Below are 1,114 nucleotides of genomic sequence, written 5' to 3' on the forward strand. Positions count from 1 at the left end.
AAATAAATAAATAAAAAAGTAAAATGTAGCCACTTTGAAATTTATGTCTTTCACACTTCTGAACATTTGGTCTAAATGGAAATGCTTAAAACATGATTAATTTGTAAATATATCTGTATTTTAATGTGATAAAAGGTCAACATATCTAATAAAACAGTTTAGGAAATGCATTAACTCATTTAACCCTCATAACAACCTTGTGAGGTAGGTAAAGTCATTATCACCATCTTATACATGAGGAAACTCAGGCACTAAAAGGTAATAAAAATTACCCAAGATCATACTGTTAGAATGTGAGGGATCTCCATGTGAATCCAGGTAGTCTGGTCCAGGAAGTAAAATCTGTCTGTATCCATATCTGTATCTATAACTCTTCCCCATGTGCTTGTACATGCACCCACACGCACATACGCAAATGAATATCTTAAGAAAAACACATCTAAGAACATTCTTTCCTCATATATATCTCTATCAGAAAAGTTTTTAGCTTGGTCTTTATCACTTAGAAGGATATCTACTTTGGCTATCTTTCTCCAGGCAGAAGATAGACATTTAAGAATTACCTATAGCCATGGGACTGGATGAGATTATTAACAGAGTAATGTTTATGATAAAGGCTTATTATAGGAAACATCAGCAACTAGACTGTTTTTAAAAAAGAGGTTGATGAATTAAACTTAACAGTACAAAGAGATGATGTATAGACTTGATAGTTATTTACTCAGTTACTCTAGGAAAACCAAAACCCAGAGTTGGGCCACGAGCTGGCAAACAAGGTCTCGGAGCTGGCTCTGCACAAGCGATATTACCGTGTGGTCTAAATTTGCCCAGGTTTGGCTGAGTTCCCGCAGTGTGTTCACGACAACGCCAGAGACGTCTTCTTTCTTGTTCTGAATCAAAGCAAGTCCATTCTGCTCAATTTTCTCTACTTCTTTTTCTTTTGCTTTAATCAAATCTTCCAGATCCTGAAAGATTTAAAAAATAGTTATTTTAAATTGTTCTATTATGGAACTCTGGGATGCACTGAAATTGAGCCATTATAGTATCATGTCCTAAAAACCTTTTACTAATCCAAAAAGTTTATCATTCTCGGAAGAGGGTTGCCACAGAGGTA

At 34.9% G+C, this 1,114-nt stretch overlaps 1 protein-coding gene across 1 annotated transcript in view; it reads right to left on the reverse strand.

The window, feature by feature from the left end:
• Positions 1-1,114, reverse strand: part of SYNE1 (spectrin repeat containing, nuclear envelope 1) — a 534,160-nt gene that overhangs the window by 114,149 nt on the left and 418,897 nt on the right. The window contains 1 exon segment of the mRNA XM_012646782.1: positions 798-965. Within this exon segment, the coding sequence (XP_012502236.1) occupies positions 798-965 (168 nt within the window).

The sequence above is a fragment of the Propithecus coquereli genome, unplaced genomic scaffold (assembly GCF_000956105.1).
Source record: "Propithecus coquereli isolate 6110/MARCELLA unplaced genomic scaffold, Pcoq_1.0 Scaffold25, whole genome shotgun sequence".
Taxonomy (NCBI): domain Eukaryota; kingdom Metazoa; phylum Chordata; class Mammalia; order Primates; family Indriidae; genus Propithecus; species Propithecus coquereli.